Source organism: Porcisia hertigi, chromosome 5 (genome assembly GCF_017918235.1).
Source record: "Porcisia hertigi strain C119 chromosome 5, whole genome shotgun sequence".
Taxonomy (NCBI): Eukaryota; Euglenozoa; class Kinetoplastea; order Trypanosomatida; family Trypanosomatidae; genus Porcisia; species Porcisia hertigi.
In genome coordinates this window covers 127,168-154,000 of record NC_090564.1, presented here as the reverse complement: position 1 = coordinate 154,000, position 26,833 = coordinate 127,168, and the positions used below count along the sequence as shown (strand labels likewise).

The window sequence follows — 26,833 nt, the reverse complement described above, 5'->3', positions numbered from 1 at the left end:
TTGTGTGTGTGTGTTCGTGTGTGTATAAAAATATATATAAATAACTAGTGTGAAGCGTAGTCGTACCAAAAAAAAAAAAAGAAGGGCAGAGGAGGAGGGAGGGAGGGAGGGAGGTGACTATAACGGTATGTTTTTGTTTCACGTACAGGAAACAAAAAAAAAAAGAGGGGGGAGGAAGAGGAAGAGGAGGAGGTGGGGAATAGAGAGAGAGATTGACACGAGTAAAGGTCCAAACGGCAACAAAACGTGATCTGCACCACACCGCACGGGAAAAGAAAGAGGAGGACACACATGGATGCATCACCGCCGACGCAACCACTAGCCGGAGGAGTGGGAGGGCGGGTCATGGATGACATGAGGCAGAGATCGAATTCGTTCTAACTTATGGGATCTACTTTTCTTTGCTCCTTCCCCCCCCCCCAATGTGCCAACCCATGCATATATATATATATATGTGTGTATGTCTCCGGGTCGTCATCGGAAGAGAGGAAGGGGGGGTAAAGAGGCAAAACTCTCCTCAACTGAGCTCTTCGTGTTTTGCCCCACCTGTTCTAGTCTTTGCGTCAACACACCACACACACACACACACACAGACAGACTACTGAGACACAGTTGGTTACATGTAATTGTCTGTTTGAGCGACGTGCCCGTTGCTCACGGAGTAAATAGGGGGGGAGGGAGAAAGACCACAAAGGGGAAGGAAGCGGGAGAGGGGGGTGGGGGTGGGGTACAGACAGAGGCGGGCGCAGGCCTGCACGTGTTACCCAGAATTTAAGGGGAGGGGTTGTGCCATTCCCGCCTGACGACGCGCGCGACTTCTTTGCACTGCTTCACGGCCCTCGCGCAGCAGCTCCTCGGCGCGACGTGCCTTCGCGTTGAAATAGGCATCCCGGTCCTCCCGAATCAGTCGCAGTGCCAGTTGCGCTCGTCGCTTCAGCTCGTCTTCCGATGCGAAAGGCACAGCCGATGCGACTGCGACACGAGTGTGACGCTGACGCCAAGCGGGACTAGTCGTCCCCGAGTAGGGCCGGGGCGTCACTGACGTTTCGGTACGTTGACCCTCTCGTTTTGTTTCCTGAGAAAATCTTGGCGGCGGCGGCGACGGCGACGGCGGCAACTCTCTGGTTGCTACTAAAGGCCGAGGCAAAGACGAGGAGCTGCCCTTGATAGGGGTGGCACCAGTACGACCGCGGTGCTGACGCGGTGTCTGTAGAGTTCTTTGCGCCTTGTGAACGTGATACCTCTCAGAAGCTGGCAGCGCCGATGGCTGTGTGGTGCAGGCGGTGAACACGGCCACTTTAGGCTTAGCAGCGGCGCGAGGTGGGCTGTGAGCTGCCGCAGCAGCAGGAGCGGCAGCGGCAGCCACAGGAACAGGATACGCACCGTCAATAAAATCAAAGGCACTCAGTTGGTGGATTAGAAGCTGTGCGTAGTGTTGCTGAAGGCTACCCAGGTGTCGGAGCTCCGTCTCCATCTCCTGTGCGAGGGCAACGGCATACGGCAGTGCTTCCCTGCTCGTCATGGTACAGGTGCCGCCCTTTACACAAGTGAGAGGGGGCCGACGTAGCCCACCACCACCACCACCACCACCACCCTTGTGTTTTTTGCATTCCCTGGCTTCGAGCATATTCTGATTGTCTAAACGTCTTTTAATGACTTTGTTGCTGTTGTTGTCTTTCCCTCCATTTTTTTGAATCCAATAAAATTGGAGAAGAGGGAGGAAGGAAAGGAGGAAGGAAAGGAGGGAGGGAGGGTGGGGGGGGGGGCTAGTAGAGGCAGAGTGATGGACGAGTCATCACAGGATGGGGATGAAGCGCCTTCTCCCTTCACCAAAACTACAACAAACGCAATAACACATGCACAGGCATAAAGAGGCCCCTCCTCTTTGGTCTCACCAGTAACGCGAGGGAGCGATGTAGAATTGCGCAAAGACAGGAGGGGGGGGGATCGGGAAAAAAGAGAGAGCGTGTGTGTGTGTGTGTGTGTGTGCGAGCAGCCAGTGGGTTGTATGGCACTTCCTCTTTCCTCATTGTCGAATTTTACACCATCGATCTCCACACAACATCCCACAATGTACGCCAAGAATCGACACGACCAAGAAGGGAGGAGGAGGAGGAGGGTGGGAGAGTGGGTGCGTTCAAGAGCAAGAGGGCCAATGAGAAATGGCGGCGGTGGTGTTTGGAGGGAAGGGGAGGGGGACAGAGATGAAAGGAGACGTTTCAAGTTTTGAAAAAAAAAAAGAGGGAGCCTCCTTCCCTCCCTCCCTCCCCCCCTTTTTTTCGACCTGGGGTGTGTCCGCGCCAAAGTCCCACAGGATGAAGCCAACATATGCATTCCACGGAAACGCACCCGTAGCAGCTCCGCAGGACCCCCTCAACCGCCCCCCCCCGCCCCCCTTCTTCTCTCCCCCTCTCCTTTCCCCCCATTATATATTTATATAAATAAATATCTCCTCCCCGTGCTCTCACCTCGGCACCCACTTGTCTCTCTGATAATGATGATGGTGGTGATGAGTGGGTGGAGAGAGGGAGCAGGGACTTTGCCTTTCCTGGGTGCACCAAAAGTTGAGCAAAGAAAAATTACTTTTACTTGCGTACATTCATTTTAAACGAACACACACACACACGCAGACGCAGACGCAGACAAAAGGAAAGAGGTCATCAGCGCTCATGCAGCTGAGCTCTCAGTTACGCGTGAAGAAAAAAAAAGGAAGAACAGAGAAAAAATGCCATTTTTTTTTCTTCCCCCCTTCCCTCAAAGAAAAAAAAACTTTTTAACGCTTTAATGTGTTTCTCTGTCGCATAAACACAACACGAGTCATGTGTGTATAGAGAGAGGGAGGGAGGGAGGGAGGGAGAAGAAGGGAGAGGCCTGTGTGTGTAGGCGGTCCACTTTCATCACACACACACACACACACACACCTCCCCACCCACCTCCGACAGAGACAGAAGGATAACAACATGACCAACCAGAGCAGCGGAGACTAAATACAAATAAACGGCAACTGCCACTTTTTTTTTTGAGGGGAGGGAGGGGACCCCAAAAAGACACACCTTTCCTTGCCTCACTCTTTTGCAGCCGCCAAGAACTGCGCCCAGAGCGCATCGTCGCTCTCATGCTCAGCAACAGCGACGAAAGCCTCCACGCCCTCCTGCTCTTTTCGCGCGGCCCTCCGCTTCTCTTGCCTTTTGGCCTTGCGCTGCTTCTCCTCCTGTTCGAGCACGTACGTGGCCACTGTGGCGACTTTACCAACGTCGTTGCCCTTTTCTAGTCGCCTACGAGCTCTCTTCGGGGACATCTCGGTGGATTCCTTAAATTCTGAGCGGCCCATCACGTCCTCCTCGTTTTCTGACCCACCGCCCGTGTAGAGTTGACCCTCTTCTGACACCCCATCTCCAGCCACCTTGTCCCCATTCTTTACACGAACCTCCTCGTCACTCACTTCACGTTCTTCTTGCTGATCATCACCGCGATTGATGGTGTCATCGATAACGTTAAAGGAGCTATAGTGCTCAATCAGCTTCATCTGCTTTTCTTGTGGCTGCACTACTGCATCGCGGTAGTGCTTATTAGACTCGAATGGGGGCGCATTAAACCACGGCAGACGCCCACGCTGCCAATCGTACAAGACCATGCGCGCTGCTGCTTCAACGTCCGGCTCACCCCCAGCAACCAGCTTCCCGCGAAGCTTTGCGAGCTTTTCGAGAAAATCAACAACGTCGTGCCATTCCTGGACGCCGTAGGTGGCCACAATATCGCGATGCTTGACAATCTTCAGTACGGTGTCCACGACGTCAGTCTTGTCCGCGTTTCCGAGACGCTCTACACGCACGACACCCTTGAGCACTGCTTGAATATCGTTGTTTGATTCGCGGTCGTACACGACACCAGGGCAGTCGATGAGGAAGATACTGCGCGTCAGTGCAACGTACTGCCAGACCTTCGTCTCGCCAGGAATAGGGGCCACCTTGCAGACAGACTTACGGCGTAGCGTGTTAATCAGCGAGCTCTTTCCTACGTTCGGGTAACCAATCACGCCAACTGATATCGGCGTCTTGGTACGTTTGCTACCGCGATGTGTCACGTTATGCAGACGCGCAAATTGCCGGAGCAAAGATATTACGTTGCCTTTTCCGAAGGGATGGTTCACACTGGCGTGGAAAGCAATTGTGGGATAATCTTTGCTGAGAATCTGGAGCCAGCGAGCGGTGGCCCAGAGCGGCACTAAATCGCACTTGTTCAGGACCAAAACAAAGTGCTTATACTTTTTTTCGCGGCGCATAAAATCCTCGAGGAAGGCACTTCGCGTACCCATCGGATCGCGCGCGTCAACAACGTAGAGCACTACATCTGAGCTGTCGATCACCTTGTATAGCTCGCACCAAATTCGGTTTGACTGACCCTTTGTCATCAAAATGCCGTTTCTAGATTTGTCGTTGCGATCCTTGTGCATCCCTTTCATCAAATCACGGTCTTTCTCTTTTTTGTTGGAGACATAATTGTCACTTTTGTCACCGGCTTCTGTCGCCAAAGCAGAGATGTCAACCGCATTGAGGCGGACGCGCTTGCGATTCGCTTTGTCACCAAAAGTTTTGTCCCATTCCATTTCTTTGCGGATGCTCCCGTCAACACTCTTCGGCTCTTCCAGAAGACTAAGTGGCAACTTGGACTGCTTGATGATGACACTGTACGGATCCCTGTACTTGGCCCCCATTTCTTCACGGAATTTTTGGAGGGCCTCCTGACCAATTGTCCTTGTGTTGCCAAACCAGCGACGGTCGGGTGCGATGCGCGCCATCTGTTGCTCGATGCGATCAGACGCTTTGAGTACACTTCCTTTGATGATGTTGCCCTTTTCATCTCGCTTGATTTTCGATTTGTACATCTTCAGGCGCTTAATGGTTCGCTGGTCCCGAAGGCTGGTCTTGTTTGGGTCAGTACGCCGGTTGGGGTTGGTGGGGGCAAGAAGCCCCTTCCCGGCCTTTTTGCCTGGCTTGCCCATTTCGCTTCTTGGGTAGTGGAAAAGAACAAAAAATGGCACACAAAAGACAACAGCCTTACACGAAGGCGAGGCGGGTGCACAGCACAGAGAAGCACTTCACTGAGAGCGAAAAGTGGGAAAAGGGGGGCGTGGGAGCTTTCACTCCTCTACTTTCAAAAGGCAGCTCAGCTTCCGTCTTTGTTACTGGACAAGAATGCGAATATGATACAGAGAGCACATGGTACGTATTGTATATATGCATAAAAATATTCATGTTTAATGAAAAAAAGAGAGGGACCAGTTGAGCGATGATAAGTACAGTTGTGTATCAGTGTGTGAAGTCAGACGTGATAGTACGAGGAAGAAACCCGGGATGAACTAGGACTAAAAGACCCAGGAAAGGAGCTTGACGTAGCTCAAGCTAAAAAAAAAAAAAACGGGTCGCATAGTCGTGTTAATTGCTCTTGTCAGCACTGAGACCACCAAGACACGGTGATGACACGACAGTTTTCTCTCTTTGAAGAAAGAGGAGCAAGAACAAGCATAGGGGATCCCTGCTTCCAGAATTACGCCCCCTTCTGGGTTGTCCGATTATCAAATGATTCTAGCGCTCGACTACCAGTTCCACACTGTGATAAACGTTTTCGATCATGCGCGTTCTTTTTTTTCCTCCAAGTCGTCAAAGAGCCTTCAAGACAGAAACGCGAGGGTAATATGGGGTCATTTCATCAATGAGCATACGCACAGGAGAAAAAAAATTATCCAATTTTCCATTTTTGAGCATAACACCAGGTTTCATTTTTATTTTTTTTCTCTCAATCGGTTGTGCGCCTGTCGACACAATAGCACGGCAAGGAAACTTTTCCATACCGTCGACTTCATAATTTCCTCACTTCTTAGTCGTGGCCTTGACGGCATCATCAAACCACGGGTAGTCCGTCGACACCTCAGCCAAATCCTCACTCGTGATCTCCACCTCCTTGCTGATTCCCATAACCTCGTGAATAATGTTGGCTTCGTCTCTGCTGCGAAGCTTGCAACCGAGGCCGATGCACATGAAATCGAGTAATCCCTGCATGCCAAACTGCTCAGCGGCCGTCATTGTCTGGAGGTAATGCTTTTGGTTCAGAGATGAACACAGGCGCTGGTGAAAGAAGTCATTGTCCCACTCGTCTGTTACAACGTACGAGAAGTCACGATAAATGCATGGTCGAATCATTTGGCTAGCGGCGTTGCCATCTACGCCGTAATGCACCGCCCAGCGGATAAGATGCTCCAGTACTGTAGCCGGATAGCCGAACTCTGGGATCTCGCCGTCGGCTTCGTTGATAAAGGGGCACTGTTGAATGTAGTCCTTTGATACTTCCATATATTTGTTGTCGTCGCAGTGGACAATCGTGTAAACATCACGATCCACCTTGAACTCGCCGTTGGGACCTTTCAGCACCAGGCGAAAATCCTTAGGAGTTTCGTCAGCGACTGTTGACATGGTTGAGTGAAAATGAGCGGTATTGTGGCAATGAAGATCTTTTGAAATGCCTCTTAGAGAGCAGAAACTGACTGTGTTTAGATGAAAAGAAGTGCTTTTTGTTTCTATTGGGTGGTTTGGAACGAGGTGCACATCAAAAGATGAAGGGAGTGAAATAGGGAAAGAGTAAGCGAATTCCAGTTGGTGCAGCAGTCATCCAGAGCACTGTATGGGGAGAAAAAAGTTAGGCGCACCACTGTAGCAGTGGTGTGAGCTTGGTAGCGCTACCACTAGTCATCACGCTTCATGTGTGTTTGTTTTTTATCCGCGCAACTCAGAAACGAGGTGCATTGGAGGAGAAAACCTTTTGGTCGCAAATTTTAGGAGCGATGCGGAATTGGAGATGAGAACAAAATAGCTAGCGCTTTGTGCGCCGCAGGGGCCCCTTGGTGGTGGGGGGGGGGGCTCGTTGGCGGCGTATGCGGGCTGCTCCCCCCGCGAGGGGGCCGCCGCCGCCGACGGCCTAGGGGCGGGCCACCCCCCCCGGGCCTTTTTTTTGCGCCGGCGCCGAGAGAGGGGGGGCGCCCTGCGCCCGGCGGGGGAGGGCAGCCCCGCGCGCCCCCGGTCGCGGGGTCGTTTTAAGTTATTTCTTTTTGAGGGGTGCGGTGAGGGGCATGGCGTGGCGGGTAGGGAGGCCCGGGGTGGAGGGGGGGGGGGGTGGGGAAAGCAGATTGGCCCGACTCAGATGGACAGCAGGTCGATGGCCATGTCGGCGGGGACGCCGGCCGACACGAGCGCCGGTGCGGCCCGCGCGGCGGAAAGACCCTGTAGCTCTGCAACGGATGACATCACATGCACAAGCGTGCGCCACACGCGGGTGTCGTCTGCCCCGCTCTTGTCGCTGCTTTGGTGGTTTCCATCGGAATCGGAGACGCACACAACGCGCGGGCGGGCCAGGTTCATGGTGCTCGCCAGGATATTTTCCTTTACAAGGATGTCATCAAGCGCCGCCGCCTCGTCCTGCGGTGTCATGGGCGTGCGGCGGCGCCGACGAAGACTGACAGAGTAGTCGACAAGGAGCTGGAGAAGTTCGTCCATGCGAGATTGACTGTGGCCAACGAGGCGAGCCATGGAGCGGGCCACTTCGTCAAACAGCACCGCGCGCGCCGCCAGCTCGGCTTCGGCACTGCAGTCTGACCACCGAGGGAAAAAAGAAGCCATGACTGCCGTCGCCATGCTCAGCGCCTTCAGCGTCGTGCGCGGCGAGGCGCATATGTGGCGGACGTGTGCCTGCGCCGCTGACCAGCCGTCACCGCGCGCCGCCGCGGCAGCTGAGAGTAGGGCGATCAGATGCGTATATCGAGAGGCGAGTGGCGCATGGGCAGCGCACAAGGCGACAGTCTCGGCGTCCTGCCGAAGCGCTGCCCACAGTGCCATGGCTTCCCACACGCTGCTCTGGTCTCGTGCAGACCTCATCGCTGTCTTTGGTTGTGGGTCGTCGTCGCTGTTGGCCTGGGTGCGCCCATTTGCTGTTGCTGACCCTGCGATGCTCATCTGAATCACACCCCGCAGAGCGTGCACGCAGTGGTTGTAGTTGTCCGAGGAGCGGAGCGCCGACGCAGCGCAGCCGTCGTGTGTCGGCCGCAAGAAGAGCTGGAGCACAGACCAGTGGGTGTACCGGTTGACAAGCAAGACCGGCAGGGTATGATAGAAGATCATGGCCTCCGCGTGGTGCCCTGTGGCAGCGAGGGCCACCATCGTGTGATTGTAGATGGCGGCGTGGTGTTTGTCGCGTTTCCCCAGCATCGTGCCCGTTGCCACGGTGAGACGGCCAGCATCGCGAGCTGCTCGCACGTACTCCTCCACCTTGGCTTGCACAGCCTTGTCGCTCACTTGCCACTTCGCGGCGCCATCGCTCTCTGGCGACTGGATGCTGCCGTCATCGCGCGACCCCAGGAACGAGGCCTGCAGCGCTAGCGAGTCGCCGTAGAAGAAAAGCAGCACCATCCATGGTTGCCCCGCCACTTGAAGCATAGACATGAGACGTCCCAGTGTCACCGCGTCGCCGTAGCGGTTGACCCCCGGGGCCGTCTGTGCCACAGCAGGCGCTTTGCGACCCACTTCAATCAGCTCCAGCACCGCCCCGACTGCATCCCGCCATCGATTGGCTGGGCAGACAGACAGGTAGGTGTCCATAATGAGCCGCAGAGCTGTAGTGGACACGCGTTGCTGAGGTTGCCGTTGGACCTCTGGATCAGACACGGACCCCTTGATAGATGACACCATCAAACGGCGTAGGCGATTCACCCACTCGAACACGTCGTCTCTCTCGGTATTGACGCTGGCACTCAGTCGACCGCCTGCACCGGCAGGTTGCCGCACTGCCACAGCTGCTCTGTAGCGCAGGTCCACCGCCTCCAGAACCCCACGCAGCCAGTTGAGAGAGGCAGCGCCGTCTGCAGCGGCGGTGGCGTCGTCGAGAACGCGAGAGAGTGAGCTAGCTTCTGCCAAGGCCCATGCGCACCGCCACCCATCGCGACGATGGGACCCCACCCGCCGTATCACAGCGCGAAATGCGCTGCCATCATCTCCGCACAAAGCGAGCGCCTCCTGTACGTGACCCGCCGCAGCGAGACCGACACAGCAGTCAACGCGGGCCTCCCAGTCTATGGTTGACGGAGTCGACGACGCTGCTGAGCCTTGTTGCATGAGTTCCTCCAGCAGAAGCAGCGGCAGCTCAGGGCTCACTGTGGCGAGCAGCGGGGAGCGCATTGGATAGCGGTAGTGGCGTGCTGACAGAGGGATATCAGAGACTTTGGCCTCGACAAGGCACTGCACCTGCTCCAACAGCAGCTGCTGCAGCTGTTCGAGCATATTCATGTCGCTAAGCTGTGCATCAGGGGAGGAGGAGCTGCCGCTGCCGCCAAAGCTACCGTTGCCAGTTGTACGCTGTGACAACACATCCTGCGATGAGTATGCGAAGCTTTTCTCATTCGCCGAATGCTTGCGTTGTGCATCTGCAGCACCGCTCATAGCGCCCGTGACGCTGGACGCTGTTGACATCGCGTACATGGCCTTCTCGCTCGCATTTGAGTATTGCCGCATGATGTGCTCCAGAAGCTCTGCTTTGTCCGCAGGGGTGCCCTCACGCAGGAGTGACCAGCGCACCTCGCGGAGAACGGGCAGGCCATCGGGCTGCAGCTGCGCATTAGGCAGGTTGCGCAGATGAGTTGCACAGAGTTGATCAAAGAGGTGACGTCGAGCAGCAGGCGATGCTGGTGTCGTGTTGGTGCGCATCGCGTGCGTCCGCAGCGCGTGAAGCCATGTGAACGACATGATACAAGCTAAACCAGCAACGACGCCGGTGTGTGTGTATGTGTGTGTGTGTGGGGGGTGGGGTGGGGGGATGAGGAAGATGTCGTGAGTTTAAAAGGAAGCGACTGAGCAAGAGCAAAGATGGTGAGCAGGCCGCCCCACCCACCGGGTGTGGGTGAATGGGTGACCCCGTGTGTGTGTGTGGTGAGAGGTGATTTAGAACACAAAGAGAAAGACATTCAACGTATGAAAAAATTTTCTTTTTTTTTTTGGAGGGGGGGGGGAAGAGGGAAATGGCGGTTTTAATTTTGTTCCACCTCACTCCTTTGTTTTCTCAACCGACGGTGCTTGCGCGAGCGTCCCTCACGTCCGTACTTGCCCACTTCTCGCCAGTGGGCGTGACTCACCACCCGCGTTTTGTTTGTTTGTTGTTCTCTTTTTTTTTCTTTTCTTCTGCTGGCGTTGTATTTCACACACACACACGATGGCCCCCCTCCCCTCCCCTCCTGGTGGGCGTGCTATAATCATGTATACATATATATATATATATTATACTAGCCCATGTCTGCAAATATTGTGCGTATGTCCCTGTCCCTGTCCCTGTCCCTGTGCCGGTGTGTGTGTGTGTGTGTGTGTGCGCGCGGTGTGATCGGGAAAAGGAGAAACAGCTCGACCACTGCTGAGCGAGTGTCAACCGGCTTCACGTGCGCTTTACTTTCGTCTTGAGGCGATGGGGGCGCACCTCGGCAAGTTCTTCCGTTGAGTACCGCCGCGGCAACTCGCCTGGCACCATCGCCTGCCCGCTTGCCGCGGCGTCACGCAGCCACTCGTCTATTTCTGTTGCCGTGGCCCACCGCGTTTCTTCGTCTCGAAACCCGTTCTGGGTGCGGCGCAGCTCGTAGAGTCCTGCATGTGTGGAGGCCTCTGGTGGCAGCCGTACCCACCAGCCGTCGCCAACGTAACGTCCGATGCGTCGGTCGCCGTAGACGTCGAACTCGAACGGCGTGCCATCGGCACGGTAACCGTGGGCGATCAGCGAGGGCACAGCAGCTGCGTTGTGCGCGGCCACATTGCGATTGCCATCGTCGTCGCCGTCAGCGGCGGGATGCTCAAACAGGAGCTCCATTACAGCCGCGCCACGCTGATTGGACCCCATGCTGAACTCGTTGCCGCGGCCGCAGTAGGAGTTGTCTGCATCGATGATCATGAAGCCGCCGGGCTCGCGGACGATGGCGGGGGTGTCCCCGACCGGCTGGTGCCCTGTGCACACAGTGTGGATGCCGGACTGGAGAAGGTAGGCCACGACGGTGAGTGGTATGTGGTGGGGGCCGTCTACGTCCATCACCGTCCCCACTACGATCGAGTGCGGGGCCACAAAGCGGGGGTGAGCATACGCGCGCAACGCCTCGCCGCGCGAAGCCGTGCCGTTCGCCCACTCAGAGAAGGCCTTCTCCTTAAACTCTTCCAAAGCAGTGAGCCAGTCAAGGGCCGAGGTTCCCAACGGCGGCCCTGACGCGGTTGCTATCCCTTGCGGAGCCACCTCTGGCAGCCACCACTTCCCAGCGATGATCTGCTCCGCGTATGAGGTGGCCTCCAAGCTTGGCACAAAGCCGGTGTTGTCACCATTGACACCTCCGTGAAGGAAAAGGACGCCGTCTAGCACGACGCTGAGGACACCGGCACGGATGTACTCGTAATAAACCCCACCGGGCTGCGCGCTTGTGAAGAAGGAGGCAGCGACCATGGCATCCTCAGTGGTAGCACCACCGTTCTTGAGGGTCCCTGTGTCAGCTTCGGGGGATGCTCTTGTCACCGCCTCAGACCCCTCGGCTGTCATGGCTGCTATCTCACGCAACTCTTGCCGCCGGTGGGCAAAGGTGTTCGGACCACCAAACTTGTTCTCCAAAGCCCACTCCAGGAACGAGACGGGGTCTGCGCATAGAGTATTGCTGGTGCCGCCGCTGACGCTGTCATCGTCGACACGAGGACTTGACGCAGCGTCCGATGCGCCAGCTTGGTGCTGCGCTTGTCGCTGCTGCTGCTGTCGCTTGCGCAGGAAGTCGCGGTACCGCAGCGGCTTCTTCAGAGACCCCCCCGGGACGGCATCCTTCAGCGGCGGCGGTAGCGTGAAAAGAGCGTCCTCGGCTGCGTCGGGAGCCATGCCGTCGACCTCGCGCGCTATTTGAGGATACATGGCCATCTTGTTTATGTCCCGGTTACCGAGGATCAGGTGCACGCGTGATGGGAAGCGGTGCTTCAAGTCGAGAAGGGCTTTCCCAATCGTGATATCGCTACCGTGGTCGAAGGCGTCGCCTCCAAAGACAAAGTGCGAGGTCGCGTCACGAAAACCGAGACGATAGTGGGAGAGGTCTACAAGATGGCAGTGCCCTGTCTCATAACCACCTGATGCAGCATTGGTGGTGAGAGTCGGGGTGGAGGTGGTGGTGTTGAGTGTTTGAATGCTGGGATCAGCATTGCTGGTCTGCAACGCCTTCGAAGCGGCTGGAAGCAGGGCAGAGGACAGGGGAGCCCACCGGCTATTCGCAACCCTGGGGGCGGTGTTGCTGCCGCTGTTACTCTCACCGGTGGTGCAGCGCGGAGAGCCGGAGGAGACAGTCGTCGTTGTTGGCTCCCACTGAAGGACTCGTGAAAGGCAGACAAACCGCTGGAAGTACAAAAAATCTCCCTCTACGTCTGTGATGTAACTAATGCGGCGACAGTGCCGCATGCTTTTCCGAAACATGGAGGACCACTCGGGGGGCCCGTGTGTGTCTTTTTCTTCTCTGCCCAGCACAATCAAGGCGGGGGAGGGAAGGAGGGGAGGGAGGGAGGGAGGGAGGGCAAGAGCGAGGGGTTGGTTGGCTAGTTGGCTCGTTCTCAGAGGATAAACGATGGATGGTGAGCGCCGCCAGACACGCGAGTGTATCAACAACAGCGGTGCGGCAACGTGTTGTGGCGGTGGATGATGGAGTTGGGTAACGCCACGTGGGAAGGAGGGGGTCGGGGGTGGAGTACGCAGGGGGGGGGGGGGAGGCGTCGGTGTGTGTAGTGCGGCGACCTCCCCCCTAGCCTTCCTAAAAAGTCGATAAATATATATACACGAGTGAACGTACGTGTATCATGCGTACTTTGCTGTCTTTTGTCACTTAGAAACCGGGGATGGGGAAGGACAGTGGCGGTGGGGATGAGGCGCAGAGACAGTCACACAGGGGAGCGGGGGGAGAGAGTTGAGGGGCAAGAGGCCCTGCTGTAGGCCTTATCGTAGACGTGACCTCGACCACTTGATATGGAGGCGTGAAGGGAAAAGGCGACACACTACAGCTCTACCGTCCACCATCCAGCTATCGTGCTCACTGCTAGATGGAAGGTGCCCCACTGCTGCTGTTCCCTCATTTTCTTTTCCATCACTCGTGTGTGTGTGTGTGTATATGTATATAAGTATATATATATATGTGTATACACATGGTGAGGGGGAGAGGTGGAGGAGGAGTCAACGTGCCCCCCAAAAGACGGTGTGCGCTGCTCCTCCCCTCTCGCTCCCCCCCTCCCCTCCCCCGCAAGCTTCGCTCATGAGGATGGCCAGCTACACAGTGACACCGTACACGGTGATGATACAGTACATTGCCTTGTTCTCCGCCTTGTGCACATAACACGCATCACTGGTGGGGTTCCAGGAGCACGACGAGATCATCTGGACCCCAGCACCATTCTTTTGCAGAATAGTCACGAGGACGACGTACTTGCGCGGTAACTTTGCCTCCTGGGTCATCCGTTGCACTACCTGATCAGAGATGGCAGAGACGAGACCGGCAATTCGGTTGTGCTGGTAGCGCGTTTCTTGGCTGAGGAGGGCGCTGGCGACGTCTTCGCAGATGACGGAGGCGTCGTCTACTAACGTGATGCGGTCAACGGAGGTCATTTGCTAGCCATACTTGTATGTATATGTACATATATATGTGTATGTGTGGAGAGAAAGAGAGAGAGGACAGCGGCGGATGCACAATCAAGTCGTTGATGTGAATACGAACCGAGCGATCACGTGACAGAGGGGTGGGGTGGGGGTTGGCGGCGGCGCCAAGCGGTGTGCTCAATACTGCTACGGTGCGCTGCGCTCTGTATTTACTCAAATGCCCTCAAATATACACATATACAGAGAGGGAGAATAAAAAGAGGTGCACGAGGTCCCCTGATCAGCTCATCAAGTCGGCACCGTCGAATACTTAGACATGTGGCCGCACTCTTTTTCCTTCCCTTCCTTTTTCTATATCCCCCCTCTGCCCTTGTCTCGGATGTTTGCCGCTATCGGTCTAGACACCAGACTTTTTGTTTTGAATTGTTTCGTTGTTGCTGTTGTTGGTGTGTACCCCATATTGTCTAGACGAGAGCATTGGAAAGCGACGCGCCACTCAGGGGATGTCTAAAAAAGACCAGAGATGGTGGCAAGAGAAAACAAAAACAGGAAAAGATCGTGTCAAGAAACTTTTTTTTTTGGAGGGCGGGGGGGAGGGGAGGAGGGGGGATCCTCCTCCTCCCCCTCTTTTCTTCCCCCGCCACCATCACCACCACCACCACCACCACGGAAAAAAAAAAAACGAAACCGTACCGAGAGACGGATAGAGATCATCTATGCAAAGCGAATCAAAAGACACGGGGAGACCACCACCACGAGTGTGACCCCACTGAGATGACATATATAGCGCCATGCACCTCTCCTAGCCCCCGCCCCCCCCCCCCTCCCTCCTCTCCACCACCACAAGCCTCTTCACAGAGTTCAGGCGTCTCCAACGCACACCCGAGAAAGGGGGGGGGGGGCGTCCTTTTGCCCATGTCTCGTACAACGTGAAAGGACTTGACAACACACGAAAGAAGACTAGGTTAAGCGCGCACCGCTCTTGTGTTGCGTGACGGCGCTACTCGACATCGGATGACGAAGGGGGGGGGGGAGGCGTCCACATCCCCCCACCCCCCTCCCTTCCTCCCCGCTCTCCTTTCTCTGCCACTAGACACGGGCATGCATTCATGCCGAGCTTCACAACATTTTAGCGGCGACGAGTTTGTCGATGCAGCCCTGCACGTATCCCTCCCGACGAGGGTCAAGGTGCATGGCAGTTTGATAGAACTTCAGGGCCTCGCGTGGGCGCCGCAGACACACCATGCACTCTGCCAACGTGATATACACGACAGCCTCGCCAGGGCATTGCACCAGCAGCACCTTGAGCTCCTCTAGTGCATCCTCCGGCTGATTGAGGCGCATCAGAACGTCGGCGCGCTGCCGTCGTGCCGTGATGTTGTTGGGGTACTGCTCCAGCGATTCCTTGTAAAGATTTGCTGCGGTCTTGAGGTCATCTTTTGATTTACTCTGGCGGTGGAAGGTGAGGGCCACTCGATTCATCATCGCTGGGGCTTGGTTCAGTGTTGCTGCCGTCACGTAGTAATGCCGTGCCATGTGAAGATTCTCCTTCCGCATAGAGCACTCGCCGAGGCCGGCGTGGGCGATGTAGAGAGACTTATCAAGTGCCAGCGCCGCGCTGAATGACGCTTCTGCCTCTTCCCTGTTGTCTTGGCCGAGCAGCTCGTACCCGTACAGGGCGTGGGCGTACGCCAGTGTCGGCGCCACTTGCACAGCCCTCTTCAGCATTACAAGGGCGTCGCGGGGGTCCTTGATGAGACTGTACGCGTTGGCAACGACGCACAAGGTGGTGGCGCTGAGCGGCTCGGCGTCGGTGAGCCGCTGTGCCAGGCTGCCGAGCGCACCCTCACTCTTAAGGTGCCACAAGGCGGTGCTGTAAAAAATGAGTGCCGGGTCCGTCAGCTCCCACGGTGCGATTTGGAGAAGCCTCTCGAAGGTGTCAGCGCTCTCCTGGACATCACCGTTATGAAAGTACGCGAGTGCGAGCTGTCGGAGCAGCCAAGGCGAAGTGCCCGATGCAACCAAAGCCTTTGCGCATCTTGTTTCTGTGCTGCTGCTGCCATCTTCTGGGCCTTTCCGAGATGGCACCGAAGAGGAGGGTGGGGGCGCTACAGAGGCACGTGCAGGACTGGGTAGGTTAGCCGCCACGGATGACGACACCGACGCTCGTGCTGCTTCCGCCGCTTGTTGCTGCTGTTGCTCTTGGGCAAGCAACGTGTGAATGGTCTTCACTGCACTGGGGCAACGGTAGGTGAGGCCGAGAAAAGCCGCATGCAGGAACGGCCGCAGATACTCTTGTACCGTCCGTATCTGAGATGCCGTCGGGTGTACCGACGACGGACTTGTTCGCATCGCCTGTGTGGGGGACGGTAAGGCTGCGGCAACGTTATTGTGACAACCACCGCCGCTGACGGGAGCAGCCGCAGCATGCCATGAAGTGCGCTGCTCCTCGTCTTCAATGTCCGCGTCCACGTCGACGACAGTCGTGTCGGGGGCGTCTCGGCCGCGACGCTGTGGGGGTCGCTGGCTGTGCTGCTGCGGCTCTGCGACGGCATCGTCCTCGATTTGGTCTGTTTCGTTCATTAGCGACTCCTTCAGGGTGAGCAGCGGCTGCACCAGCGGCTCCGATGGCATCTCCAAGTGTACGTACTCCTTGAACGCATCCAGGCGAGTCGGGTACGCCACGTAGGCGCGGCGAAGGTGCTCGGCGGCAATCACCGGCCGTTGACGTTTTTTGTCGCAGAGGCCAAGCCAGTAGAGCACCTGGGCGTTGCGTGCGTCTGTCACGAAGGCGTGGGCCTGCAGCTCTTTCTTTGTGGCGCGTATCGCGGCATCCAAGCCGTTGTCGTCGTCCTCGTTCGTGCCAACGCCCACCGCCGCTTGCCTCTTCTGCTGGCAAAGCTGCTTCAGCCGCCGCCGAAGCACGTGGGAGGCTGTCGTGAGCTGCTGGTTCACGTACAGCAGCTGCGACAGCACCTTGGCGCCGTCTTCATAGTGCTGCGTGCGGTAGCAGCACACGCCGAGGAGGTACTGGCAGTCCCACTGCGCCTGCAGATCGACGGTCTCGTAGCTGAGCTCGAAACCATCCGCTGAGAGCACACTCGACGAGAACGGGGCCTTTGAGGGATGTGCATTACCAGAGGCCGTCCACGTGCGGCGAGCGTCAAAGGGGAGGGCCCCGCTGGCGCCGCCCCCTCCAGAGGCCCGTGACGCAGACGCCATTCCTGCGGGTCCGGTAGCAAAACTCGAAGAGGCGCCAGCCGTCCGTGGCCGTGTCACATGTAGTTCCATAAAGGGGTAGTAATGCTGGAGCAGACGGTACGCCGTGCTCGTCGCCCCACTCACGGTGTAGCAGTGAGCGAGCAGGTGCAGGTGCGCGTAGGACGCCTCCAAGTCGAAGAGATGCTGCGCGAACTCGATGGCGTCCGGGTACAAATACCCGGCAAGGCTCTCCTGGACACAGGCGTTCAAGCTGCGCACCAGATCAGCCGAGATGAGGGTCGAGGGAGGAGGCACAGCGACGCTCGAGGCGGAGGGCAGCGATGGTGTGGCATTGTGCGCGGAGGCGTCTGTGGTGTGCTGTGGCGTAGACTTCGGTTGCACGGGTGGAGCCGCCCTTCTCACTCGCGATACGGCAGGATCGGTGTGCACCGGGCCACCTATGTGCAAACGATTGTGCGCGTTCCCCTCGACGGGGCTCCCAACACTATCGCGGCGCCGACGACCAAACGAGTAGATGGGCAGCGTCGAGGAGGACGGCGGTGACGTGCGTGAGTGCTGGTGCGGAGACCCTCGAGAGTTAGCACCACCGCCGCCGGTGCCGCCACGAGCTCCAGAAGAAGGGCGCATGTGCAGAGAAGCAACAAAAGTCCGAGGGAGGTCGGTGGTGGCGGCGGCGGCGGCGGCGGTGTGGCTCAAGTCTCAGCTGGCGCTTTACTTCGGTCCCAATTTTTTTAGTAGTGACGTGTGTGTGTGGTCAACGACCACGATTGGAGGGTTCCCTGTAGTACGCGGTAGACACCGGAGAGGGAGCGGAGAGGGGGAGGGGAGAGGGGGGGGGAGAGTGTGCTTTCAAGGGTTTAGGGGGGAAGAATTGTGGTTGCGGGGGGAAGGTGAAAAGCATATGACGGAAAAGCAGACAGGCGAGGGACAAATGCCCTTCGGGGGGGGGGCGGCGGCGTAGAGAGGGGTGCCTCCCCCCTCCCCCCTCCCTCCCTCCCCCCCAAAAGTACACACACACACACAACACACGCCGGGTGCATTCTCTGCCAGAGCCACTAAAAAAAAAGGGAGGGTTCAAAAAACGCACTTTTTTCCCCATTTTTGGTATTTTCGTTCTTTTTTTTTTGACACCCTTCATGATGACGGAAAGGCGTGGGGGTTGGGAGACATCGACAGGGGGGAGGGGGGGTGAGAGGGGAGAGGGGAGAATGAGGGGATGACTCGCTACTTCACCTTGTGAGACAGCCAAGCAGCCTCTCCCCCCCCTCTCCCCAACCCCCACACCCTGCCAATGTCGAACCACTTCTGGTGGTCAACGCCCTCCCAGGGAACCCCACGGCGTTGCGATAACAGAGCGAATACATCTCTCTACCCACGTCGGTGGCCAGACCCCGGAAGGCGTTACGTGGAGACCATCGATAACCCTGAGAAGACACTAACACCACATCCATGTGGCGGGATAGGCGGACACTCTCCCTTCCCTTCCCCCCATCCCCCCGGGGGGTGGGGTGGGGTGGGGGATACACGACGAAGGTGCCCGGTGTAAGAAAGGCAGCTGTAATGCAAAGGCCAGGCGGTGATGACCGAGTCTGCATGACTGCAACGTGTGTGTGTGTTTGTGTGTGTGCCACCGCTGCTCCGAACTACGCGATGGACCCCCCTTCCTTCCTTCTTCTCCCCCCCTCTCCCTCTCCCTCCCTCCACTTCCTTCTGTCAGCATCTCGAGATGGAGATTTATGCGTATGATGATGTGTATTGTATGGGTGTGTCGTTGATTCCGCATGATCTATGGCTGGCGTGTACACTCCGTGGAGAGGCCAAGATATAGTTTTATTCTTCTGTAGGTGGCCCCCCCCCTCCCCCCCCTCCTCCCCCTCCCCCCCCCCATTGGTGGAGCAGGCGGTTGCGCATATGGTGTACACGCGTGCGTATTTTCATTTACACAGACGACGCCACTGCGCTGTTGCTCTCAGCGACACTCGCTGTGGTTCGCGTGTCTTTGTTGTTGGAGGTCGACTGTGACGCTGGCTTGTGTTCGACGCGCGCCACCTCCGAGTAGCCTTGCGTATTGCGAATGTGGTAGAGCACGTTGGCGTTGTTGAACATGCCGTCCTTCAGCGACACGAGAAGGAACTGTGAGTGGGGGAAGTAAAGTTGCAACATGCGGCCAATGTTCTGTGTGTGACTGGGGTCCAGGGCAGCGTCTACCTCGTCCAGAATGTACAACGGGGCAGGGCGGACGCGCAGTATAGCCAGTACTAGACAGAGCGCCAGCAGCGAGCGCTGCCCACCACTGAGCTCAGAGAGCGACTCTTTCGGCTTCCCGTTGAAGAAAACACGGACACCCAGGCCACAGAGGCGGTTTGCCGTGTCGCGCTCCTCCAGGAGTTGCGCCTTCGCACCAGGCAAGCATGTGGCAAAGAGCTTGCCAAAAATGGAGCTGACGACGCAAACCATGCGATCCAGCGCACCCCACTTCTTCGACTCAATCCCAGTGATACAACGTTGAATGGCTTCCTTGTCTTCACCAAGGGCAGTGCGCTGCTTCACGAGTTCCTCGTATTCGTGGCGCCGCTCCTCGTACAACAGGGCAGATTTCTGTGAAAGTTTATTTGACATGACAGCCGCACGCGCCTCGATCTCGCGCAGCTCCTGCAGGATGGCGGCTGTGCGCACTGTATCGCTGAAGTCAAACATGCTGCCTGGTTGATTGAGTGTTTCCTGCACTTCGAGGAGCCAGCTGTTGCGCTGCTCAGCTTCACGTACGTGGCGGCGTAGGCTCTCTACATGTCGGCTTTGCTCCCGCAGCTCCACCTCAGCGTTCTTCACCAGACTGTCGAGTGTGGCCTTGCGCTCAGCGAGACGTGTCAGCTCTTCCTGCGCTTCGTCAATCTCCTTCTCCAGTCGCTGGCGCCGCTCTTCGTTTTGTTTAAACCTCGTTTGCACCGCTGCCAGCTGCTGCGTCACCTCCTCCATCTGCGCTGCAAGCTGCAGCTTTTGACTCTGCTGCTGCGCCAGCTCCTCCGCTGTGTCTTGTGTTTTGCGAGACAAGTCCGCCGCCTGTTGCTCCATATCCGCCTCGAGCCGCTCGAACTCCGCCGCGCTGCGCTCCTCATCAGCCGTCAGCTGTGTCACGTGAGCCTCCGCTGCGCTGAGTTGATTCTCCAGTTCAATCCGCGCAGCGTTCAGGTCTGTCGTCTGCGCCTGCGTCGCCAGCTCCCGCTGCCTCGCCTGCAGCACCGACACGGCCTCGCGCGCCTCATTCAGTGCAGCTTGCTCGCGTTCCAGCTGCGCTGTCCGTTCTGCCGCGTCGCTCTGCGTGCTGTTTGTTGCGAGGATGTAGCGCTGCTTCGACAGCTCCGCTGCCGCCTCCGCTGCCTTGTACGCCTGAATTTCGTGCTGGTGCTGCCGCAGCGTGTCACGCATGGCAGCGTACTCGACCTCCAACGCGCGCGTTCGCATCTGTAGCGCCTTGAGTGGCTCCTTCCGAGTCGCGTACGTCTTGAGATCGGCAAAGAGGTCATGCAGCTGCCGCGTTGATCCACCCGTCATCAGGCCGTTCGGCTCAGCCAACTCGCCCTCGACAGTCACAGCTTTGGCTTTGATCGAGGGGTTGTAGGCTAGCTCCTGCGCGAGACGCAAACTGGAACACACCAAGAAAGTACCGAACACAAAGTCTGCAAGGGCGTTGAGCTGCTCCTGGTGCTGGTGTGAGGAGGCCTCCTGCACCGTCACCAGGTCCCGTGCGCGATGCACCCAGCCACCCTGCTGCTGGGCAATGGTCTGAGCCGCCTGGAGTTTTGTGTCATCCACAAGGAGGTGCGCCGGCTGACGCTGCAGCTTGTTCAGGGCCAAGAAAGCGGTGCGCTGCCGCAACCCACTGTGGATGATGGCTTCGGCGACGCTGTCGTTGGTGACGACGACGCGTAGCAGTTGGCTTTGAGCGCCCACCATGAGCCCCAGCGCATGCTGCGGATCGGTCGGTGTGATCAGTTGGCCGACACGTCCAAGAACATGTTCTTCCGTGTCCGGTGGGCAGGCGTAGCGGTTGTAGTCGAGATCGTAATTGCGCGCGGTCACGGTGCTCACCTGCGACTGGAAGTTGTCGTACTCGACTTGGTACTCGCGCTTCAGCGACGAGATCTCCGCCTCCAGCGCTTCCTTGCGCTGCTGCTTCACCGCCAGCGGCGCGTACGCCGCCTGTGCCTTCTCTAGAGACGCCGTTGCCTTGGCATACTCGTCTTCCAAATGGCGCAAGCGCTTCTTTTCCTCGGCCTGGTGCACCACAGCCTGCTGCTGCTGACCCAACATCCCTTCTACCCGCTCCGTGAGGCGGCGCACGCGTGACTGCTGTTCAATGACCTGCAGGTCCACCTGTTGCCGCTCTTCCGCGAGAGAAACACCCGAGGTGCCAGCCTGCACACCGGACTGGAGGAGTTTGAGTCCTTTCTTCAGCTTTGCGCACGCCTCCCTGCCTTCCCTGATCTCTGTGAGCATCCGCTCATGGTGCTGCCGCCGCGCTCCGAAGGCTGCCTGGCTGCTACTCTGGTTTTCTTGCTCCTTCCGTAGGCTCCTGAGCTGAGCCTCCAACTGCTTCAAAGACTTGGTGCAGATGCCCAGCTGACCCTCGAGGCGGCTGTGTGCCTTCTTTAGTTCATCCTCCTCCTCATGGAGCGAGATCGCGGCCTCGCTCGGGGCGGTGAGGGAGTCCTGCAATTGCACGAGTCGACGCATCGCCTCCTCTTCCTGAGACGGCAGCGCCTGCAACTGCGTCCTGGCCGTCTGGGCGTCCGCCTTGCGCGTCTCCATCGCCGCCGCCGCCTCCGCGTGCTGTGTGCGATGCGTATGATACTCCAACGCGACACGGAAGCGTTGCTTTTCCTCTAACTTCTCGCGCTTCTGCATAAACGCATTGTACTCCTCCTGGTCCGCTCGCATTGTCTCTAGAAGCGGCCCAATCTGCTCCTCAATATTCGCATCGATCTCCTTCATCTTGCGCTCCTTGTTGCGGATCAACGTCTCGGCAGTGCGGCGGCGGTGATCAAACGCCTTGGTGCCAACAGCCTCTTCGATGAGCGAGAGAATGTCTTGGGAGCGCATGCCAATGAGCTTGTGGACAGTGCCTTGCAAGATCATAAAATGGGGATTGTCGACGTTCAGGCTGATACTCTCGAAGAACCGCTTTACTTTGCTCTGGAGCGACACGGTGTTGTTGAAGAAGAACTGCTGCCGCCCACCGAGTTTTATCTGACGTCCAATGGTGATGAGAGGGAACTCCGCGCAGCTGTAGCCCGGCGGAGCGGAGGCGGGGTCGTCGTTTACAAACTCGATTGTCACCCGCGCCGCGTGTACACCGGTTGTGCCCGCGCGGAAGATCAGCTCTCGCGGGTCCTCGGCACGCACACGCTTCAGGTTGGTTATTCCCATGACGAAGCAGATGGCGTCAAAAATGTTCGACTTGCCACTGCCATTCAACCCCGTGATGGCGTTGAAGTGCGGGCTGAGGTCTGCCAGCTCCTTGCGGTGCGCGTACGACTTGAAGCCGTCAATCACGATGCTTTTGACACGCATGATTGCAATGGTCCACAGAGGCCGGGGTAACGTCAGCGTGGGAGGGGAGGGGGGGGAGAGGTGGCGGAGGCACGCCGTTCACCTTTCGATGGTGAAAAACGCGCACGGGTGGCAATCAAGGCGCACAGGTCAATGATGTGTGGTTGGGCTTCCGGATACACAGATCCGCTGTCAGGCCGGTTGCACACACACACACACACACAAATATGTTTCTCTCTCTCTCTCTGTGCGTAGTGTATGGGCGATCTTGTGGGTGCTTCGTCTATGTACGGCTTCGTGTGCGTGTGTACTGTATATGAAGGGGATTGGGAGTCGGTGGAGAGTAGTGGGGCACAGTAAAAAAGAGTTTTTTTTTTGGGGGGGAGGGGCGTGGACAGAGCCGCGTGCGCGTGTCTGCCTGCTCGTGCCAGTCAATTGGTCTGGATCCTTTCCCCTCTGTATTTCTGCACACACACACACACACATACACGCAGAGGGAAAGACCATTGAGACAGCGGGAGGGGAGGGCGGTTTCGTGGTGCCAGTCAACGTCTTTATGAATTCGGGTGCATCGCATAACTCCATTCACTCTTTACAAACGATCGCCGAGTTTGTATACAAGCTCTTCGGAGGATTATCATCCCCCCCTCCCCCCCCCCCCACACACACACGCGCATAACACGGATGTCAAGAGCGGCAGCAGCGGCGTTGCCCTGCGGTTACTCTTTTCCCTTGCTACCTCCCTCTCTATGGATACATACTATATATGTATATACTCATGTGCGTGTGTGTGCGTGTGTGTACGTGATGTTTGATCTCCGCCATGGGAGGGCGGAGGGGGGGGGGGTGCAATGAATGGGGGAGCTGCTACAGCTGCTGCTGCTGCTGCTTCTGGATTGTAGCAGCGCAGTCTCAAGGGGAATGACTCGTGGAGGCAGAGACACCATTCACCTACATACACGTAAAAAAAAAAACGGAAACGCAACGCTAGCAAAAAAGAGAAAGACAAGAACATTGCGACCACTCACACCGACAGGCGCACCGACAGACACACCGACAGACACACCACCCTGTCCAGCGAAAAAAAAAAAAAGCATGCCAGAGAAAAAAAAAACCGAAACAAAACGGACAAATATCCACCACAACGGCATCCGGCAACACACGTATACATATATATATATATACAAATATATAAATATATATATGTTTGTGTGTGTGTGTGTGGGCTCGCACTCACCCTGGACTTATTCTCTCCCCGATGATGAATGCAGGGCCTCAGCCACCTTCGCCAAGAACACATGCTGCAGCATCTCTTCCGCTGTCGGGCGCAGCTTGGGATTGCGCTCAAAACACTTCTGCAATAGGTCCATCAGATCCGGGTCAACGTCCGGCGGTATCTCCGTCGGCAGCCCAGTCGAGTTCGCGATTTTGTACACGGCCGCCCACATGGAGTTACACTCTGGCCACGGTGGTTTTCCCGTCAGCATCTCCACAATGGTGCACCCAATCGACCAGATGTCACTCTTCGTCCCGTATCCACCCGATTCGCACTTAATCACCTCCGGCGCCATCCAATACGGTGTGCCGATCATGGTCGAGCAGCCGTGCGTCGCACTGCAGACGTCGTCGATTGCCTTGCTACAGCCAAAGTCGGCCAGCTTCACAATGCCATCGACCGAGACGAGCACGTTATCACCCTTGATGTCTCGGTGTATGATGCCGCACTCATGCAGATACTTGACGCCACAAACTATCTGGTACACCCATTGTTGAAGTGTCTTGAGGGGAATGCTTTTGAACTTGGCTACAAAACTCGTCAGTGTGCCACCGCTGACGTACTCCATGAATATGTTGAGTGTGTTTTTCACCTTATCCTCGAGACTACCGTAGTACGTGACACAGTTCGGGTGCCGTAGCCGCTTCATGAGGGCGATCTCATTCCGCAGCTTCTCCATCTCCTCCTCACTCTCTACACTGCCAAGCTCAATCACTTTGCAGCACACTGTGCGACCGTTGCGCAAGAGTGCTGTGTACACAGCACCGAAGCTACCCTTGCCGATCGTTTTGAGGGGCGTCCAGCCTTCGAGATCGCTGTCATCCAGCAGCATCTGTGCGGTTTCTAGAGCACGCGAGAACGGCGATGATGCCTCGGCATCTGCACGATCTGTGTAGTTTGAGTCTCCGCTGCGCGGGTTGTTATTCCTAGACGAGGAATCACTGCCGTTTTCTATTTTCGACGACACATTCTTCGAGAAGGCTGGCATGCGCGCTTGATCTGTGATGCGGCGCAGCGTCTCTGTATCGAGAGGGGTGAGCATTGCGACCGCGGTGTTATCGGAGAGGCTTGCGTTTCCTATGGCGCCTATACTGCCACCAGCACTAGCGCCACCTGACCCGCCTTCGCTTCGGTCCTCTGTGTCGCTGGTGCCAGTAGTGAGTACGGTTGCCTTGTGGCGCGTTGAGCGGCTGTCCACGTGTTCGCCGTTGATGAAGAGCCCAGCGATCCAGTCGCCGTTGGCGAACCACTCACACCCATCACCATGCTTGACGCTGTCCTTGAACATTCCAATATAACGTGCACCGTCGGACCACACGTAGGTGCCACGCCCATTGGGCTTCCCATGCTTGAATTCCCCTTCGTAGACGTCTCCCTCGGCGTTCGTCTGCACGCCACGGCCCTCTTTTTCGTTTCGATTGAACTCACCCTCGTACGTGACTTGTGCCGCGGGCTCGACCAGTTTGCCGGTACCGTGACGCATGCCCGCCAGCCACTCGCCCTCGTACACGTTGCCACCGGTGTACACCATGCGCCCGTACCCCTGGCGCATGTCGTTCACCCATTCCCCCGTGTACAGCCCCGTGGTGTCCCTCATCTCGCCGTAGCCCTCCATTCGACCTCTGACATAGTCGCCGCGGTAATAGTCGCCGTCTGCCCAGGTGTAGGTTCCCTTGCCATGCATCATGCCGTCTAGCCAATCACCCTCGTATGTATCTCCGCTGTGCCACGTCGCCTTGCCATAACCTGCCATCTCCCCTCTTTCATCGATCGTGCCAACGTAGAAGCCCTCGTCGAATTCGATTTGCTCTACACCCGGCAGTAGACGCACACCGCAGTACTCAGATGATTTATTTACCGTTGCATTTTGCGCGTCGTCGTCGTCGTCGTTGTTGTTGTTGTTGTCCACATCGCCTCTCATTTTTGTGCTGGGCGACACCATTGATGAGAAGAGTTGATTCTGATTCTGCCGCTCATGCGCTAGCGAGTAGTTGCTGCCGTCTGTGGGCCCGATGCTGTTGCGTCGACATTGTGCGGATGAGGAGTCATTCAGGTGTGCGTCTTCACCGTAACTGATGCCGCTGTGTGATGGCGCCTCGGCAATGCCTGGCACAGAGGGTTGCCTGCTCGCTGTGCCGTTCGAGCTCATGTTTGACGACAACATCGACTGGTTCAAGCTTGGCTGTCGTTGCTGCTGGTGAAGGAAAGAGTGTTGCGCGTACGGCGATGACGCTGGCGACGGCGTGGCAGCAGCAGTAGAGATGCTAATAGTGTGCGGCACCATCGCCGTCATTCCGGTGGTGCTCGTGTTGCCGTAATAAGAGCGAGAGGTCATAGAAGACTCCTTGTGTGTGTTTTTTTTGTTTGTTTTCCCTTCCAGCTGCGTGTGGTGATCAAAAATCTGTGGATTCTGTGTGCTTGTCTGGATGTGTTCGGTGGGAGGGAGGAGGGGAGGGGGAGGGGACAGCTTCGAGCAAACAAAACAACAACAACAACAAAATGAGCCACACAACAATAAAATGAAACTGGAATGAATAGAGAAAAAAAGTGTGAAAAGGAGGGCGAGGGGGGGGGGGAGGGGGAGGAGGGGGAGGAGAGGCACAAGCACACGTTAACTGTCTGACCTTGGGTACACGCTGATGCACACACACACACACACACACACGAAGCACACGCGCAGAGCCCCGCGGGGGGGAGGGGGTTGTTGAAAGAAGGAATGGGGGAGGGAGAAAAAAAAAAGTATCCCAAGCAAAGTAAAATGTAACAAAGCAGATATATAAATATATATATATATATATATATTTATATAGATGAGTGTTTGGCAGTGGCAACGTAGCAGGAGGAAGGGTGCGTGCGTGACACGAATGAGGGGGTGGGGTGGGGTGGGGTGGGTGGAGTAACAGTGTTTATAGTAGTCTTGTAGGAAGAAGGGAAGGGAGAGAGGGTTATTCCCCCCAGTATGTGCAAGTGTGAGATGATGCCTTCTTTGTTTATCGCGGGTGAAGCCTGTACACACCCACGCACGCGCAAGAAAAAAACACAACGCTTGAGATTGTGTGAAGAAATGCCGGGCGGTGGTGGTGGAGTGGGTGTGATAGTCGCAGCAAAACA

General features: G+C 56.8%; 9 protein-coding genes across 9 annotated transcripts; all 9 read right to left on the bottom strand.

The window, feature by feature from the left end:
- Positions 1-760: 760 nt before the first annotated feature.
- JKF63_07373 (uncharacterized protein) lies at positions 761-1,522 on the bottom strand (the record flags this gene model as incomplete). Its single annotated transcript, XM_067903312.1, has 1 exon — positions 761-1,522. The coding sequence occupies one exon, from the start codon at positions 1,520-1,522 to the stop codon at positions 761-763; it is 762 nt and encodes a 253-aa protein (XP_067759622.1).
- A 1,542-nt stretch (positions 1,523-3,064) lies between these two features.
- On the bottom strand, positions 3,065-5,002 carry JKF63_07372 (uncharacterized protein; the record flags this gene model as incomplete). Its single annotated transcript, XM_067903311.1, has 1 exon — positions 3,065-5,002. One exon carries the CDS (start codon positions 5,000-5,002, stop codon positions 3,065-3,067), a length of 1,938 nt encoding a protein of 645 aa, XP_067759621.1.
- Positions 5,003-5,870: 868 nt separating this feature from the next.
- Positions 5,871-6,470, bottom strand: JKF63_07371 (uncharacterized protein; the record flags this gene model as incomplete). Its single annotated transcript, XM_067903310.1, has 1 exon — positions 5,871-6,470. The coding sequence occupies one exon, from the start codon at positions 6,468-6,470 to the stop codon at positions 5,871-5,873; it is 600 nt and encodes a 199-aa protein (XP_067759620.1).
- Positions 6,471-7,190: 720 nt separating this feature from the next.
- Positions 7,191-9,785, bottom strand: JKF63_07370 (uncharacterized protein; the record flags this gene model as incomplete). The annotated part of the gene is made up of 1 exon (XM_067903309.1): positions 7,191-9,785. One exon carries the CDS (start codon positions 9,783-9,785, stop codon positions 7,191-7,193), a length of 2,595 nt encoding a protein of 864 aa, XP_067759619.1.
- Positions 9,786-10,464: 679 nt separating this feature from the next.
- Positions 10,465-12,507, bottom strand: JKF63_07369 (uncharacterized protein; the record flags this gene model as incomplete). The annotated part of the gene is made up of 1 exon (XM_067903308.1): positions 10,465-12,507. The coding sequence occupies one exon, from the start codon at positions 12,505-12,507 to the stop codon at positions 10,465-10,467; it is 2,043 nt and encodes a 680-aa protein (XP_067759618.1).
- An 840-nt stretch (positions 12,508-13,347) lies between these two features.
- Positions 13,348-13,683, bottom strand: JKF63_07368 (uncharacterized protein; the record flags this gene model as incomplete). Its single annotated transcript, XM_067903307.1, has 1 exon — positions 13,348-13,683. The coding sequence occupies one exon, from the start codon at positions 13,681-13,683 to the stop codon at positions 13,348-13,350; it is 336 nt and encodes a 111-aa protein (XP_067759617.1).
- Positions 13,684-14,793: 1,110 nt separating this feature from the next.
- Positions 14,794-17,523, bottom strand: JKF63_07367 (uncharacterized protein; the record flags this gene model as incomplete). Its single annotated transcript, XM_067903306.1, has 1 exon — positions 14,794-17,523. The coding sequence occupies one exon, from the start codon at positions 17,521-17,523 to the stop codon at positions 14,794-14,796; it is 2,730 nt and encodes a 909-aa protein (XP_067759616.1).
- A 1,311-nt stretch (positions 17,524-18,834) lies between these two features.
- Positions 18,835-22,467, bottom strand: JKF63_07366 (uncharacterized protein; the record flags this gene model as incomplete). Its single annotated transcript, XM_067903305.1, has 1 exon — positions 18,835-22,467. One exon carries the CDS (start codon positions 22,465-22,467, stop codon positions 18,835-18,837), a length of 3,633 nt encoding a protein of 1,210 aa, XP_067759615.1.
- Positions 22,468-23,690: 1,223 nt separating this feature from the next.
- Positions 23,691-26,015, bottom strand: JKF63_07365 (uncharacterized protein; the record flags this gene model as incomplete). Its single annotated transcript, XM_067903304.1, has 1 exon — positions 23,691-26,015. The coding sequence occupies one exon, from the start codon at positions 26,013-26,015 to the stop codon at positions 23,691-23,693; it is 2,325 nt and encodes a 774-aa protein (XP_067759614.1).
- Between the last annotated feature and the right edge of the window lie 818 nt (positions 26,016-26,833).